Genomic DNA, 15,727 nt, shown 5'->3' on the forward strand with positions numbered 1-15,727 from the left:
CCCGCAGTGGGACGCGCCACTCACCGGATCCGGAGCCAGCTCAGCATGGGGGTCGTCCCGCCTCCGAACACCCAGACGGTGAAGAACACCAGCAGCAGCGTCGTCGTGAACACCATCTGCTTGGGCGGGGACTCCGTGTCCCGAATGGCTAAGGCGAACGCCACGGCCCCACGCAGACCTGACGGGGTGCGGGCGGGGGGGGAGAGAGAGAGAGAGAGAGAGAGAGAGAGAGAGAGAGATGAGCACCCAGCTGCAGACAGGTCTCGTCCTTGTGTCACTGAATGTGCCTTTGTGACGCGCTGACAAACACCGTGATGCCGTCACACGAAGCTCTCTGATGCTGAAACAACGCTGGAGTCTCAGGCAAGTGCCAGAGACCAGGAGAGACCCGGGGCGCGCCCTTCCCCACGATGAGATGAGAACGTCTTGCAGACGGGAACACGACGTCACAACCGGGGTTCTGACATTGACACGGTCAAGCCCAGTGCACCCCGGTTCCGGTCCCCACCAAGCTCCCCCAGGATGCCCTTTCCTCTCCATCGAGTCCCCCCCATCCCGCTCCGTCCCACTGACGCCCTCTCTCACTGCGGGGCCACCAGGAGTCAGGCGTCTGCTTCTATCACGTGGCCATTTCCAGAATGCTAGACAGAAAATGAAATCCTGAGCTAGGGAGACTTTTGCAATTGGCTCTGATTTATTCTTTTTTTTTTTCCACCCAGCACAGTTCTCTGAAGATTCATGCAGGTCACCAAATCTATCAAGAGTCTGTGCCTTTTTTTTATTTTTAATTACTGGGCCACATTCCACGGCGTGGATGTTTCACAGTTTGCCTGGCCACCCACCTACAGAAGGACACCTGAGCTGTTTCCAGTTCTGGCCGATTACAGAAGAGGCTGCCGTGAGTGTGTGTGTGTGTGCATGTGTGTGTGTGCGCGTGCGTGAACATACGTTTTCATTTCTCTGCGATACGTCCCCAGGGCCACAGTCACTGAGGCACGTGGTATTTGTCAAGTTTTAAAAGAAATGACCAAACTGTTCTCAAGAGTGGCCGCCCTCTTTTTTTTTTATTATTATTAATTTTAATGGGGTGACATTGATAAATCAGGGTACATATGTTCAGAGAAAACATCTCTAGGTTATTTTGACATTTGATTATGCTGCATTCCCATCACCCAAAGCCCAATTGTCTTCCGTTACCTTCTAACTGGTTTTCTCTGTGCCCCTCCCCTCCCCCACCCTCTTGACATTCCCGCCAGCACTGTGTCATCCAGTGCAGATTTCTCCACATCCTCCCCAGCATTCAGGATTGTCGCTGTTTTTATTTACTTTTGTATTTTTAGCCCTTCTGATAGGCATACGGTAACAGCTCATTGTGGTGTTAATTTGCGTTTTCCTAATGACTAATGAATGATACTGAACACTTTTAAAATGTACCCTCTTGGGTGAAAAGTCTCTTCTTATGTTTATATCATTTTGCTAATTGGATTGCTGGATTTTCGATATGTTTTGAGAGTTCCTTAAGCAGGCATCCCCAAATTGCAGCCCCCTGAGGCCATTTATCCGGCCGCCACCACACTTCCGGAAGGGGCACCTCTTTAATTGGTGGTCAGTGAGAGGAGCACTGTATGTGGCGGCCCTCCAACGGTCTGAGGGACAGTGAACTGGCCCCCTGTGTAAAATGTTTGGAGACCCCTGGAGAGAATAGTTCTTGGATGGATACAAAATTTGCAAATATCTCTTCCCACCTTGTAGCTTTTTTTTTTTTTTTGCATTTTTCTGAAGCTGGAAACAGGAAGAGACAGTCAGACAGACTCCCGCATGCGCCCGACCGGGATCCACCCGGCACGCCCACCATATGAGGCGATGCTCTGCCCATCCTGGGCGTCGCCATGTTGCGACCAGAGCCACTCTAGCGCCTGAGGCAGAGGCCACAGAGCCATCCCCAGCGCCCGGGCCATCTTTGCTCCAATGGAGCCTTGGCTGCGGGAGGGGAAGAGAGAGACAGAGAGGAAGGCGCGGCGGAGGGGTGGAGAAGCAAATGGGTGCTTCTCCTGTGTGCCCTGGCCGGGAATCGAACCCGGGTCCTCCGCACGCTAGGCCAACGCTCTACCGCTGAGCCAACCAGCCAGGGCTCCACCTTGTAGCTTTTTACTGACCACGATGTCCAGCCTGTGGATTGTTGCTTTGATGAATCACATGTTTAAAATCAAGTCTAAGAATGTTCGGTGTGTGGTCTCAGTACCAAAGCTTTCCTCCCCCGTGGTTTTAAATCATTTTTCTAAAAGTTAGATAGCTTTACACTTTACATTTAAGTCCATGAGCATTTTGAATTAATTTTCTTCTAAGGTGGAGGCTCATTTTTTTTTTTTTCCATTTTTCTGAAGCTGGAAACAGGGAGAGACAGCCAGACAGACTCCCGCATGCGCCCGACCGGGATCCACCCGGCACGCCCACCAGGGGCGACGCTCTGCCCACCAGGGGGCGATGCTCTGCCCATCCTGGGCGTCACCATGTTGCGACCAGAGCCACTCTAGCGCCTGAGGCAGAGGCCACAGAGCCATCCCCAGTGCCCGGGCCATCTTTGCTCCAATGGAGCCTTAGCTGCGGGAGGGGAAGAGAGACAGAGAGGAAAGCGCGGTGGAGGGGTGGAGAAGCAAATGGGCGCTTCTCCTGTGTGCCCTGGCCGGAAATCAAACCCGGGTCCTCCGCACGCTAGGCAGACGCTCTACTGCTGAGCCAACCGGCCAGGGCCCTCATTTTTTTTTAATCCATGCTGCGTTGAATCGCTTCTGTGCTTTTGTCCAGAATCAGCGGGGTGTCCTTGTGCGGCTGTGTTTCCTGGTTCCCTGTTCAGCTCCATGGATACAGGCGTCTGTCCTCCTTCTGACTGTACACTGTCTTGTCACGGTCGACACACGGGCCTTCATGTCGAGGTCAGTGACACTGGCATCTCATTTTCAAAATTATTTCAACTACTCTAGGTCTTTCGCCTTGCCCTAAAACTTTAGAATAATATTGTCTACATCTAAAATAATCTTCCTTTTCTGACAAGAAAAATGAAAAAAAAAAAAAAGAGAACTTCTAGACTCCTGAAACTCAGTAAATAAATAACATCGAAGACTTACTCCAGCCTGAGTCAGTATTTTTACCAAGTCCAGGATCTAAACGACCCTATTTCACCTACCCTTTTCTTTCCTGTTTTATTTTTCTTTCTGAATAACAATATGCTCATTGAATTTTTATGCCGAGATTTCAAATCAAAGCGTGATACAATGAATAAAAAAAAAGAAACAGAGAGAGACGCAGATTTTGAAGAAGAGTAAATAAATGCAGAACTAGTAAAGTAAAAAAAAAAAAAATTAAAATGGAACGTCTCCCTTAGAGGGTGACACAAAGCTTTGCGATATATTTAGATATTCAGCTCCCTCCTCTCTGATATCAGGTCACAGGACAAATAAACAGTCACAATGACAGCGAGGGTATGTCAAAGACACGGCGATTTGGTTATTTTTATAGACATATTTGTATCACCTATGTAGAACGTTAGTGGTGTGCTTTTTACCCTAGTTACTGTAACCATCGAGATTTCTAATTTCCCAAAATCTTGAATCAGACATTTAAAAAAAAATTTGTTTTTTAGGAATTGGATACCTAGTAGGATGAGGCAAATGATAACTAGCCTCATGTTTGTTCCTGGGTCCCTGGCTTAGCATATAACCCTTCCTTATTGTCTCCACACCGAGCACGTGCACGAGGCATGTGGCTGGCCCCACGAGCCGGAGGCTTCGACGAGAGAGAAAATGAACACATTGCCTGGAACAGGCAAGGCTCAGACAGGGAGAGCCACCTGCACCCCGACGATAAAATACTTTCAAGGAATAAAACGTAGCAGAGGAAGGAAATGACTTTACATCACCATGTAGACAAGGAAACAGCCCGAAGACAAGGAAGGGAACATCAGAAGTAGTTGTGCATTAAAAAAAAACCAAAAAACAAAGTCCTCAGACACGGACAATTCTGACCACATGGGACGGCGGCGTGAAGAAGAAACACCCCCCACGGGAGACGCACTGTATGCCGCCCCAGGCTGAGGACGAGAGGGGGTGATATCAATAATCCTTGTGCTTGGGTATCGTTTCATAGTGCTCTCTCCAGAAATACACACGGCGTCACTAGCGAATGAACCCTCAACAGTCTTACCACAGATGCTGGGGTCTCAGGAGAGAGTTTATAGCCAAGGCAGAGCCCCTGGCACTGGTCAATCAGGGGACAGGACTGGGGGGGGTGATTTCTTCATTTTTCTCTTTCCCTCAAGATCCAGTTGCTGGATGCCACCAGGTAGCACCCCCCCCCCAACGTGGGTGTGAGTGGGACAAGTAGGGCGTGATGAGAGTCTAACCACTCACTGAGTATTTGTGTGTGTGTGTGTGTGTGTGTGTGTGTGTCTTCACTTTGAATTTTTGTGAGGAGGGAGAGAGAATAGAAGAAAAGTTAAGACTTAATTGTATCACGCTTATTATAAATGCTTTCAAGTGAGATATCAAGGACGAGAAAAAAGAAAACACAGTCATTTAGCTTCCTAAATATGTTTAAAAATGTATTTATTGCCATTATGTTAAACTAGCTCAACTATGTTCTTAAATCTAAGTCAGTGTTGTTTCAACCTCCAGTTTGTGGGGCCTGTGGGCCAGAAATTTTACGCCGGTCCGCGAGGGAGTTCACCACCCTGAGGTTGTAGGAAGATTATAGCCCCATGAACTGAGTCGAGTTCGCCCATGCACAGGCTGATTTCTGCCTTTAGTGGTCCTTGAAATAATTCTCCAATTTTCACCTGCCCCCAAGTGTGAAAAAGGATGGAAAAACCACTGCTCTAAATGATCTATACATGAGTAGTTCTCGGTTTAAAAAATATACTTGAAAGATATCTGTGATTCTGGCTTCAAATATATATATACTTGAGAGATATCTGTGATTCTGGCTTCAAATACACACATACACACACACACACAGACACACACATATATATCTCCTCTATCTATATTTATAAGATGCACGTAGCAGTCTCTACACGTCCAGTCACTGCCTGGAAGCTGTGCTAGGTTGAGAACTATTATGAATTAGGGCCAGACTCCAAGATGTTGGCAAGAGGCTGCCTCCTCCCTAGAATGATCACCCTACCGAAAAACAGAAACAGAGAGTTTGGGGAAAGGGGCCACCTGTCCGGAGCCCTGGCGGTGTGTGGGGAAGGGGCCACCTGTCCGGAGCCCTGGCTGTGTGTGGGGAAGGGGCCACCTGTTCGGAGCCCTGGCTGTGTGTGGGGAAGGGGCCACCTGTTCAGAGCCCTGGCTGTGTGTGGGGAAAGGGCCACCTGTCCGGAGCCCTGGCTGTGTGTGGGGAAGGGGCCACCTGTCCGGAGCCCTGGCTGTGTGTGGGGAAAGGGCCACCTGTCCGGAGCCCTGGCTGTGTGTGGGGAAGGGGCCACCTGTCCGGAGCCCTGGCTGTGTGTGGGGAAGAGGCCATCTGTCCGGAGCCCTGGCTGTGTGTGGGGAAGGGGCCACCTTCCCGGAGCCCTGGCTGTGTGTGGTGAAGGGGCCACCTGTCCGGAGCCCTGGCGGTGTGTGGGGAAGGGGCCACCTGTCCGGAGCCCTGGCTGTGTGTGGGGAAGGGGCCACCTGTCCGGAGCCCTGGCTGTGTGTGGGGAAGGGGCCACCTGTCCGGAGCCCTGGCGGTGTGTGGGGAAGGGGCCACCTGCCCGGAGCCCTGGCGGTGTGTGGGGAAGGGGCCACCTGCCCGGAGCCCTGGCTGTGTGTGGTGAAGGGGCCACCTGTCCGGAGCCCTGGCGGTGTGGGGGGAAGGGGCCACATGTCCGGAGCCCTGGCTGTGTGTGGTGAAGGGGCCACCTGTCCGGAGCCCTGGCTGTGTGTGGGGAAGGGGCCACCTGTCCGGAGCCCTGGCTGTGTGTGGGGAAGGGGCCACCTGTCCGGAGCCCTGGCGGTGTGGGGGGAAGGGGCCACATGTCCGGAGCCCTGGCTGTGTGTGGTGAAGGGGCCACCTGTCCGGAGCCCTGGCTGTGTGTGGGGAAGGGGCCACCTGTCCGGAGCCCTGGCTGTGTGTGGGGAAGGGGCCACCTGTCCGGAGCCCTGGCTGTGTGTGGTGAAGGGGCCACCTGTCCGGAGCCCTGGCTGTGTGTGGGGAAGGGGCCACCTGTCCGGAGCCCTGGCGGTGTGTGGGGAAGGGGCCACCTGTCTGGAGCCCTGGCGGTGTGTGGGGAAGGGGCCACCTGTCCGGAGCCCTGGCTGTGTGGGGGGAAGGGGCCACCTGCCTGGAGCCCTGGCTGTGTGTGGGGAAGGGGCCACCTGCCCGGAGCCCTGGCTGTGTGGGGGGAAGGGGCCACCTGCCTGGAGCCCTGGCTGTGTGTGGGGAAGGGGCCACCTGCCCGGAGCCCTGGCTGTGTGTGGGGAAGGGGCCACCTGTCCGGAACCCTGGAGGTGTGTGGCACATGCAGGTGGGATGGGACGCCCAGAAGCAGGACAAGCAAGCCACCGAAGGAAGGTTGCTAAGGCAATGACCGAAAGGAACTCTCGCGACCTCTCACTCATCCTTCCTGATTCCAGACTTACTGGTTACATGTTTGGAGCTCGGACCACGGTCAAGTCCAGGGCCGTCCCTCGCTTCACTAGGTCCCTGCGTGCTGTAGTAAGCCCTCACAGCGGGCTGCGTCGCTTCCACCGCTGAGATTTTGTTCTCACTGTGTGGGAGGCTGGCGCGGCCAGGATGAGGTGCCCGCCCGCGAGGTCAGGCTCTGGTCAGCGCTCTTCCTGGCTCGCAGAGGGCAAGCTCCCCTCCTGGAGGCTGGCGTCTCTTCTTATAAGGGCACGGATCCGATTCCAGGGGCCCCGCTCGCTCGCGTCACCTCCCGAAAGTCCCGCCCCATCTCCAAATCCCATCACCTGGGGATCAGGGCTTCACGGCGTGAATTTAGGGGGCACAGTTCCGTCCATTGATTGCCTGCTGTGTGGGGGTCCTGTGCCCACTTACTCTACTTAACACTGTGGATGGGGGAACAGAGGGCTCGAAGATAAACCACGCCGGCCACCGGCAGCACACGGAGGTGAAGAAACGACCATCTGCTGGTTTCTTCTAGCCCATCCCTGTTTCCAAAACCACGCAGCACCCGCGTGCAAACTCCGGAGACCCGGGACTCACGTCACGCTTGTGTCTGGTCTCACTTTATGGGCCCCTGGGCCCCTTCAGATTTACCTTTCTTCTTCCTCTTTCTTCTCTATTCTTTTCGGGGTTGGTAACCTGTAGCGCTTCAGTTTAGACCGGGGTGGGGGGGGTGGGGGGGTGGAGCGGGTGGGAGAGGTGCCTGTTTGCTTTGCAGGGATGTGACATATTTCACACAGTTAGCTGGAAACTCAGCCTCATCTCGAGGGCATAAGAGAAAATTACCTGCCATGAAATGTGGTTTCATTGAAAATCGGCCTTGCAGGGGTCCTCGGGTTAATTATGTTGATGTGCTCTAGTGGCAACAATAGAAGCCAGCGGGAGAGGTTCCCAGGAACAAAGGCAGGCTTTCTAGCGAGCCCCCCATCTCCCCCCCACCCCACCCCCAAACACGAGAGCCTTCCTGATCATCTTTAAAGAGCCAACCTGTGCAACCTCATCATCTGCTCTACGTTTGCAAATGTGTTCTGAATGTTATCAAGGTCAGCTGCAGTTGCTTTTAAATCGACGCAATATAGAAATGTTCTTTTAAAAATGGAAGGCGCACAGCAATAGTCAGCAGCTAAGTATTCCTTGGGCGAGCACTACCGGGCGGCCTGGGCGGGAGAAGGGGGCGAGGGCCGGGCGCAGAAGGACCAAGAGGTTCAGAGGCGAGGGTGACTGAGCTTTGGAGGGGTGACCTCGCTTCCAGGATTCAGCGTCCTGCACACAAGGCTCCCGTAAGCGGCCAAGTGCCATCCGCCCATGTTAAAGGAGCAGAGCGTGTTCCACTGTACCGTCTAAGGAAGAGAGATAAATATAAAGCGTCTCAGCTTCACGAGGGCCCGGATCAGGACGGTTGTCAACAGCTGTGGGACGTGTAAGGCACTGGGGTCATCCGTGGGGGGCAGAGAGGTCTTTGCAGACGGGGTTTTCCATATTCTTCTGTGGCCCTCACCCCACGTCACCTCATGGTGCCTGGTCTCCAGGGCTCGGCTGGGATATCGGCTTCTCACCGACGCCTCCTCTGAGGTCCGGGTCCGGTAGCCGGGAAGCCCAGTGAAGACCAGGTGGCCAGAAGGAACGGCCAGAGGAGGCGAGCCCCCCAAACGTGGCCGCCCCTCCACTTCCTGCTCAGAGACGTGGAGTTGGCGGATTCTGTCTCCCTCCCTCCCCTGCAGCTGTCGAAACCACTGGCCCGCATGCTGAGCTGGTCAAGGTTCACCCACCCTACGGCCCTCCTGGGTTGGCGGTAGTGAGCCACACCGCCACCTTGACCGCTCGGCGCACGCAGCTGTGAACACAGTTACCGGCGATGACTCTGGAAAAGAAGTCTCGTGATCCCAAAACAAACAGATTCGGCAAGCGCACCTTTTTCAGAAAGCCTGCCTCTCTTTGCACCAGCCTATAAAAGCAGGCAAGCGACGCCCCTGCCCCCGAGCCAGGTCCGCAGACCTCCCTGCCCTGGGCGGCCTCGCTCCTGCTCGAGCGCATGCTTCATCAGGTCTGTCTGGAGATGTCTCGGGGGTTCCTCTCGATCTGGGTCTCGGGGAACCCAGGAACCCCAGCCTTGGTGGCACTGGGATGGTCCGAACATGAAAACTCCAGACGTAAAGTGGCTCCACGGTCAGTCATGTCCTAGGCCTGCGACCTCCTCGACCAAGTCCATCTTTACCTTACGTGGGCCTGTCTGTTGTCTTTCTGCATCTGACATAACTTTGAAAAGTTCCGGACACAGCTTTTCCTCGGGGCGCACATTCCCACCAGGTCACGAGACCACAGAACCTCTCATTTATCATCTTTTTCTCCCAGATACCATCTCCACGTGCTGTCGATGTTAACTATTAACTACCCTGTGCCCAGCAATGTCAAAGAAGTGTGTGTCCGTCCCCAGCTCTAGAGCTTTCTCCTGTCACCTTAATCTACACAGTTCTTTTTTTTTCTCTCATTTTTTTTTTTAAGTGAGAGGAGAGAAGATAATGAGACAGACTCTCAAATGTACCTCAACCAGGATCCACCCAGCAACCCCTGCCTGGGGTTGATGCTCGAATCAACAGAGCTATATTTAGCACCTGAGGCTAACACATGGACCAATGGAGCCACTGGCTGCAGGTAAAGAAGAGAGAGAGAAGAGGAGAAAGGGAGGAGTAAAGAGGCAGATGGTCACTTTTCACATGTGCCCTGACTGGTCATTGAACCTAGCACGTCCATACTCAGGGCCGATGCTCTACCCACTGAGCAAACTGGCCAGGACGAATTTTATTTTGAGATGAAAAACTTGAGGAAATTTTTGACAGGGTAGTGATATGATTTATCCTACGATAAAAAAGGATCACTCTGGTTCTGCTACAAAAACAAACAAACAAACAAACAAAAAAACATGTCCAGGCTGGAGGCTGGAGGTCAGAGGTCAGGGAGAGGCTGTGGCGTCAGTCCTGGCAGACCGAGATGGGAGTGTGGCGAGAACTGAAGTAATGTCAGAGGTCAAGAGGACGTGCTGATGGGCTTCAGGAAGGGCACGGGAAGAAGAGGGGACACCAAGAGCTGAGGGCCGCACACACAGAGGGACTGGGGAAAACAGGGGGCACAAGCTCCGGCGGGTGGAGGGGACCCAGGATGTGTGGTCCGGCCACGCGAAATCCGGGATGCCCATCGGTGTCACGTGCATGTGGGGAGGCGAAGCGGGTGGCGGTGTCTAAGGGTCTGGTGTTCAAGGGAGAGGTCTGTCTACAGAGACCCGGGCAGAGGTCTGTATACTGCCAGGGGCGGGCGGAGGTCTGTATACAGAGACCCGGATAGAGGTCTGTATACTGCAGGGGGCGGGCGGAGGTCTGTGTGCCGCAGGGGGCGGGCGGAGGTCTGTGTGCCGCAGGGGGCGGGCGGAGGTCTTTGTGCCGCAGGGAGTGGGCAGAGGTCTGTATACAGATACCTGGGCGGAGGTCTGTGTGCCGCAGGGAGTGGGCAGAGGTCTGTATACAGAGACCCGGGCGGAGGTCTGTATGCTGCAGGGAGTGGGCAGAGGTCTGTATACAGAGACCCAGGCGGAGGTCTGTATGCTGCAGGGACGGGCGGAGGTCTGTATGCTGCAGGGAGTGGGCAGAGGTCTGTATACAGAGACCCGGGCGGAGGTCTGTATGCTGCAGGGAGTGGGCGGAGGTCTGTATACAGAGACCCGGGCGGAGGTCTGTATGCTGCAGGGAGTGGGCAGAGGTCTGTGTGCTGCAGGGAGTGGGCAGAGGTCTGTATACAGAGACCCAGGCGGAGGTCTGTGTGCCGCAGGGAGTGGGCAGAGGTCTGTATGCCACAGGGAGTGGGCAGAGGTCTGTATACAGAGACCCAGGCGGAGGTCTGTATGCTGCAGGGAGTGGGCAGAGGTCTGTATGCTGCAGGGAGTGGGCAGAGGTCTGTATGCCGCAGGGAGTGGGCAGAGGTCGGTATGCCACAGGGAGTGGGCAGAGGTCTGTATACAGAGACCCAGGCGGAGATCTGTATGCTGCAGGGAGTGGGCAGAGGTCTGTATGCCGCAGGGAGTGGGCAGAGGTCTGTATGCCGCAGGGAGTGGGCAGAGGTCTGTATGCTGCAGGGCAGAGGTCTGTATGGAGGGAGTGGGCAGACAGCTAGGAAGTTTAATGTTTGAAAAGGGCAGGAAGATCATATCTTAAAGCATATCTGTCCCTGTCCCCTGGCCTTTGTAGGGGCCATGCCTCGCCCCTCCAGCGCCCCTCCCGGGCCGCCCCGGGCTGCTCTCGGTCCTCAGACAGGCTGCCCTGCCCCTCTCAGTGCAAAGTGCCCCCCCCATCCTCCCTCCCCTGGGCCTGTTTCTGCGTGCCTTTTATTGCACTTACCACCACCCGGAATTATCGTGCTTGTTTTTCAGTCTTTAAGATCTGTGTCCCCGCACAGGAAAGCCCTCTTGGTGAGGGTGGACCCCACGTTAGAATGCTGCCCCCCATAGAGTTAGCACCCTCCCTTAAGCATTAGATGGATGGACATGGGAATGGAGGAGGGAAAGGTCACAGTCGGCATCTGAAACACAACCGGGACCCAAAAGGAACAGAGCGTCAGACGGACAGCGAGGTGAAACCCTGAGAAACCAACCCCTCGTTTCAAAGACACGCCCCTCGCATGAGCTCATCTGCTGCTTTGCTTTTTTTTTTTTTCCTCCACGTACTGTGAGGGGCTTGCTTTCGAAGATTTCACACATTCTTCCTGTTCCTCGGATAAATCGAACTTTCGTTGGGGCTACAGCAGGAGCACGCATTGCTTTTACTCTTGCCGAAGACCCACGCCCTTGCAGAGGACGACTGCCTTTAGCAGGAAACGTCAGCCCCGTCCAGAAGACATTTTCAAGGACGGCACAGCCTTGTGGCAGAGCTCTGTTCCCAGTCCAACCCTATTTCATCACAGGGACGCGAAGCCAGTGGGTCGTGTCAGGGGCAAAGCCCTCTGCATTCAGCAGTGAGTGGACTTTCTCTGGACGCTAGCTCTGTGCTCGACGGTGGGGACTCTTTTCTTCGCCTCCCTGCCCACACTTGAATTAATTACACCCAGGGCCACTGAGAGGGAACGTACCCTTCCTTCAGCATATTTCTGCACACAGTGAGGTTTGTTTCTGGAAATCCTGGGCAGCCTGGAAGGGTAACTGTAAAACAGGATTTGCTCTGTCTCGGCTCTGAGTCAACACGCACGCCGAGGGGTTTTGGAAGCTTATTTTTAGGTGGGCAAGGTGGGAGAACTTTTGACACTAGCTAAACTCTTTGACCTAGGATCCCGAGAGAAAGGCTAACAGACTCACAGAGATCAGTCGAGATTTAGCCTCCCGTGAGGAGTACCCAACGCTTGGTCAGGTTTTGTTCCCAAGAGGCAAGTTACGTTTTCTGTTTAGACCAGGTGTTCTCAAATTGGGTGATTTCTCTTCTCCCCAGAGAATACTTGGTAATGCCTGGAGACATTATAGTTGTCTTCAGCTGAAAGATGAAGCATTATAGTTCATCTAGTGCACAGAGAACAGGCGTGCTACTAAACATTCCAGATGCACAAGGCAGCCCCCACAAAATAGAGTTACGTGGCCCAAAATGTCCATGGTTGCTGGGGCTGAGAAACCCTCGTTTAGACAGTGGGTTGTTTTTTTCTTTCTCAAAGGAGCAATGTTATAAATGGTGCTGGTGTCTCTACCCCCAGAAGGCTGTGTTGGTAAGGATGGTTACCTGACCCCCAGAACCTGTTCTTGTCCTCCGCAATCTGCCGCTACACCTGCATACACTACCTTGCCCAGCATCTCTCGCAGCGAGGTGTAGCCGCGTGGCCGGGTCTTACCAGGAAGATGAGAGCAGACGTCACATGTGTTATCACTGGGCCGAGGCATTTCGGAAGCAGCTCTGTCTGCCCGATCTCTCCTCTCTCCTTCCACCATCACCACGAGTCCCTGCAACACTGGTTCTCAAACTCCAGCTGAAATCAGAACCACCTGGAGAAGGTGTCTGCCAACCTCGGCTCGCTGGACTCCACACCACAGTCTCTGATTCAGGGGGTCTGGGTGCGGGTCTGGGAATTGGTGTTCCTCACCAGCTCCTGGGTGGTGGCCACACCTCAGAGGCAGGAGAGTGAGAAGCTGGGAGCGATCCTGGGCAAGTGGAATAGGGAAACTGAGGCAGAGAGCTGAAACACCTGGCCGAGCCACTTACAGCCAGATAATAAATTGCAAGGTCTTTCCTTGCATTTTCCAGACCACGCTAGGGGCCATGTCTATGGAATGCCGAATCAAACAATTCGCCCGCCAGTTCAGGCAGAAAATGAAGGGAAAATAAAAACATGTAGTCCAACTGTCCGCTTCCAGGGGCAGGCAGGTTCACTGGGTTCCAAACGTCAGGCAGATGTTGGTGACACGGTGAGCACCCTGAAGAGCCAAAGGGGACACAGAGCGTTCCTCCACGAGGCGATAAGGTAGTTTATTTTCTTGTGTCCTTCAGGACCTTGCCCTTGAGGCACAGGGAGAGGTGACGGGCGTCTCGGGAGGGGCTGCTTGTGCCCGTTGGCTACGCCCTCCCCCCACGACGCAGGGCGGCCGGGTGATGCACAAGGTCCTGCTCCTTTCTCACACTCAGGGGACGTCGAAGTGGACACTGACCCTCTCGCAGGTGCCGACCCGTCCCCGAGCGGGCTGCGATAGGTCCCCGTCACAGCAGCTGGTGCTCTGAATCACAGCACTCTGACGTGTGCACACGTGCCAGGGCTCGGTCACCGCTGGGGCTGAGGGCGGAGTCCCCACCACCGTCCTGAAAGTCGGGGGGGGGGAGCAGCAGCTTTGGGTCCGGTCTTCCCCAGGTAACCCCCTGGCACTGGGCGTTGGCCTCAGACTGAGCCCTTGGCAGTGATTGGACGGTTCGACCTCCTGTGGGACCAGAACCCCGGTCTCTGAGAAGTGGGGCTCCTCAGAGCAGCAGTGAGTTCATGGGACACCCTGTCTCTGGGAAGCACCCAGGACTGTCTCCTCTGCCGTGGTTAAAGAAAGGGATGGAAATTCCCAGCCACTGAGTGTTTGCTCGGAGGCTGACCCTGTGCTGAGCATTTGTATAGATTTCCTATTTTAAAATTTATTTTTATTTATTTTTTAATGTGGGAGTAGGGAAGATAGAGACACAGACTTCCACATGTGCTCAAACTGGGATCAGCCGGGCAACCTCTGTCTGGGGCCGATGCTCAAATCAACTCAACTATTTTTAGTGCCTGAGGCTGATGCTTGAACCAGTTGAGCCACTGGCTGTGGGAGGGGAAGAGAGAGAGAGAGAGAGAGAGAAGGGAGAAAGGGGAGAAGGGGGAGGGGGAGAGAAACAGACAGTCACTTCTCATGTGTGCCCTGACCGGGAATCGAACCCAGGACTTCTGCACTCTGGGTAGACACTCTATTCACTGAGCCAACTGGCCAGGGCCTGTATATATAGATAGGCCCTGGCCGGTTGGCTCAGAGAATATATATATAATATATATATTACTGAGAAATGCAAGCACTAGTAATTTCTATCGTCCATTTATCTTGGAGCAGAGGGAAGAACGATCATGTTTTGACCTGATTTTTGACCTGACAAAAGGAGAAAAGGACTCCGTGGGGCCGGCCGTGGTTCTCAGCTTGTTCCCGGGTGTCCTGAGCTCGTCCTAGTCACACGGACCCACTCAGCGTCGGAAGCTGGGAGGACAGACTGGGACCAGCCACCCCCCTGGGCGGACGATGCTGTCTTGTCACAGCAGTGCTGCTCCGGACTAGTCATTCGGCAAGGTGACGACTCCTCTGGGACAGCTTGTCCTGATGGTTAAATCATGACTCCTTTCTAGCATTCTCTGGTGAACTCTGTCCCAGCTGACGACCTCAGAAGACCTCCCCTGGGGGCCACTTTGCTCTCTAATGCCTGCCCGAAGCCCTGAGCCCCAGGGGGTGCCGCACGGGGGCCCCAGGGGCTTGGCGGACGTCCTGCTGTAATGAAGAGGGATGTTCTGAGCTGTGTCACCTTAGCTGGTTGGCGGCCGTGGACGGGTAAGGAAGAGAGGGTGGCCCAAATAACTCCATGAGATACATTCAGTGCAGAAAGTTATAACGCACAGAAGAGGGACGGACACTGGACTCTGGGTGGGGGGCTGCAGAGAGCGAGGTCCGGCCAGGGACGCTTGGCCGTGCGACACGCCCTCCAGGCTGTGTCTCTCTCCGTCCGGGCAGACAGGGGGACAGAGGGGCAGAGAGAGTCCTGTGGCTTAGACGGCTCGGAGTCTCAGACATCTCCTGTTATGTACTTTACAAAATAAATCTTTTTCCTCGGCTGAAGTTAGCTTTCGCCTGATTCTTGACTCAAATCACCTGGTTTACGTAAAGGTCCCTGGGCTTCACGGGAGATCTTAGGTCTTTAACTGGAAAACAAACTCGTCCTCCCCCCACCCCCAACCCCCCAACCCCCCGACACAAAGCAAGCGCAGATTTAAAAAACGATTCTAGGATCCTAACGTAATCTTTACTATGATCAGCACTCAGGGAAGGTGTTCTTGACCAGAAGTGAGTACGGGGAAAATATATATTTTCTTTTATCTAGAACACAAAAGGTTTTATTCGTTGATCTCTGATCTTTTTTCTTTCTTTTATTTTTTAAGTGAGGAGGGGAGATAGAGAGATGGACTTCTGCATGTACTCTGACTGGGATCCACTTGGCAACCCCCATCTGGGGCAGATGCTAGGACCAACCAAGCTATTCTCAGCACCTGGGAATGACACTCGAACAAATTGAGACACTGGCTGCGGGAAGGGAAGAGAGAGAGAGAGGGGTGAGAGGAAAGGGGAGAGAAACAGATGGTCACTTCTCTTGTGCACTCTGGTCCTGATTGAGGATCGAACCTGGGATGTCCAGACACTAGGCCGGCACTCTATCCATTAAGCCAACCAGCCAGGGCTGATCTCTATTATTATATAATTATTGCTGCTTAAGTGGCAGGTCATTAAAGTTTGCAAATTTAATCGGATGGACTACATGGCGGTTGATTT

At 54.1% G+C, this 15,727-nt stretch overlaps 1 protein-coding gene across 1 annotated transcript in view; it reads right to left on the minus strand.

The window, feature by feature from the left end:
• The window catches only part of SLC9A9 (solute carrier family 9 member A9), a 471,491-nt gene that overhangs the window by 159,313 nt on the left and 296,451 nt on the right, over positions 1-15,727 (minus strand). Inside the window, exon 12 of the mRNA XM_066241551.1 lies at positions 25-178. Coding sequence (XP_066097648.1) covers positions 25-178 — 154 coding nt within the window. The remainder of the gene's footprint in view (positions 1-24; positions 179-15,727) is intronic.

Source organism: Saccopteryx bilineata, chromosome 8 (genome assembly GCF_036850765.1).
Source record: "Saccopteryx bilineata isolate mSacBil1 chromosome 8, mSacBil1_pri_phased_curated, whole genome shotgun sequence".
Lineage (NCBI taxonomy): Eukaryota > Metazoa > Chordata > Mammalia > Chiroptera > Emballonuridae > Saccopteryx > Saccopteryx bilineata.